At 52.0% G+C, this 1,015-nt stretch overlaps 1 protein-coding gene across 1 annotated transcript in view; it reads right to left on the reverse strand.

The window, feature by feature from the left end:
* Positions 1-1,015, reverse strand: part of LOC119589365 (aminopeptidase N-like) — a gene marked incomplete in the record, with an annotated part of 23,348 nt that overhangs the window by 1,223 nt on the left and 21,110 nt on the right. Inside the window, 4 exon segments of the mRNA XM_037937983.1 lie at positions 15-158; positions 312-391; positions 394-496; positions 747-935. Of these exon segments, the coding sequence (XP_037793911.1) occupies positions 15-158; positions 312-391; positions 394-496; positions 747-935 (516 nt within the window).

The raw sequence follows: 1,015 nt of genomic DNA on the forward strand, positions 1-1,015 counted from the left end.
GTGTCCAAGCTCACAGTTGTCTGAGCTCGCGCCAGTTCTCGCTGAGGAACTGCCAGGCCACGAAGCTGCCCACCTCCGACCGCGCCACCGCCTTGAACGCTAGCGGCAGGTCCCGGCGCCGCAGGCCCGAGCCGCCACCCAGGGCCTCCTCGAGGAACCTGCAGGAGAGGTGGGGGCCTTTCAGAGACACGATGGAGATGCAGGCAAATGAGCTAAGTGATGTGGGCATTTGTATGATAGATACACACGCAAGCAGGTACTTAGACTCCCACACAGACGCACTTCCCCGCACACAGAAGCTGTGAACTTACATCGAAAGGATCCAGCCCCGAGGCGTGCAGCCCAGAGCGGTCCCTAAAGCCTCGCGTTGAAACCGTGATTTTGCGAGATGGGAAAATCTTCTCCGCCGAACTCCCCTCCCCTCTCTAATGGCCCCTGGACGTGGCGGTGGCAGTAGACCGGGCATGGCGAAAATCAATGGACCACTACCCCTCCTCTAATAAAGAAAACTCCGAACCACCTCAATAACATATTCCCTAAGATGTGGCCTACAGCCTTACGGCCCCATGGTTTGTCTTGTTATATAATGCACCATATGAATAAAAATAATGCTTCATTCATACATAATAACAATTATAATAACAGCATAAACGATGAGGGTCTTCACGATTTCATCATTCATATCCTTATCGTTTAAATGATATCAGCGTTTTCCTCACGCCACCAAGGGGAAAGCGCATACTAACCGGAAGCCTTCCCTTCCTTCCATCCAGCGTCCGGAAAAAATGGATGAGGTTTGACTCATGTGGCTGGTCCCCTTAAGCGACAGGCCCCACGTCACCACCTCCTGGCGAAGAAGCTGTGTCTGTAGGTCAGCCTCAGGGTCGTGTTTGAAGCCCAGTGTGTCGTAGAGAGGCTTCAGAGGTAGAGACGTACTTCCTGGGAACGAGGATCTGCATTATATGTTCTAGATGTATAGAAAGATCGAAAGAGATGAGGAGAGACAAATGAAAAG

Source organism: Penaeus monodon, chromosome 25 (assembly GCF_015228065.2).
Source record: "Penaeus monodon isolate SGIC_2016 chromosome 25, NSTDA_Pmon_1, whole genome shotgun sequence".
NCBI classification, from domain to species: domain Eukaryota; kingdom Metazoa; phylum Arthropoda; class Malacostraca; order Decapoda; family Penaeidae; genus Penaeus; species Penaeus monodon.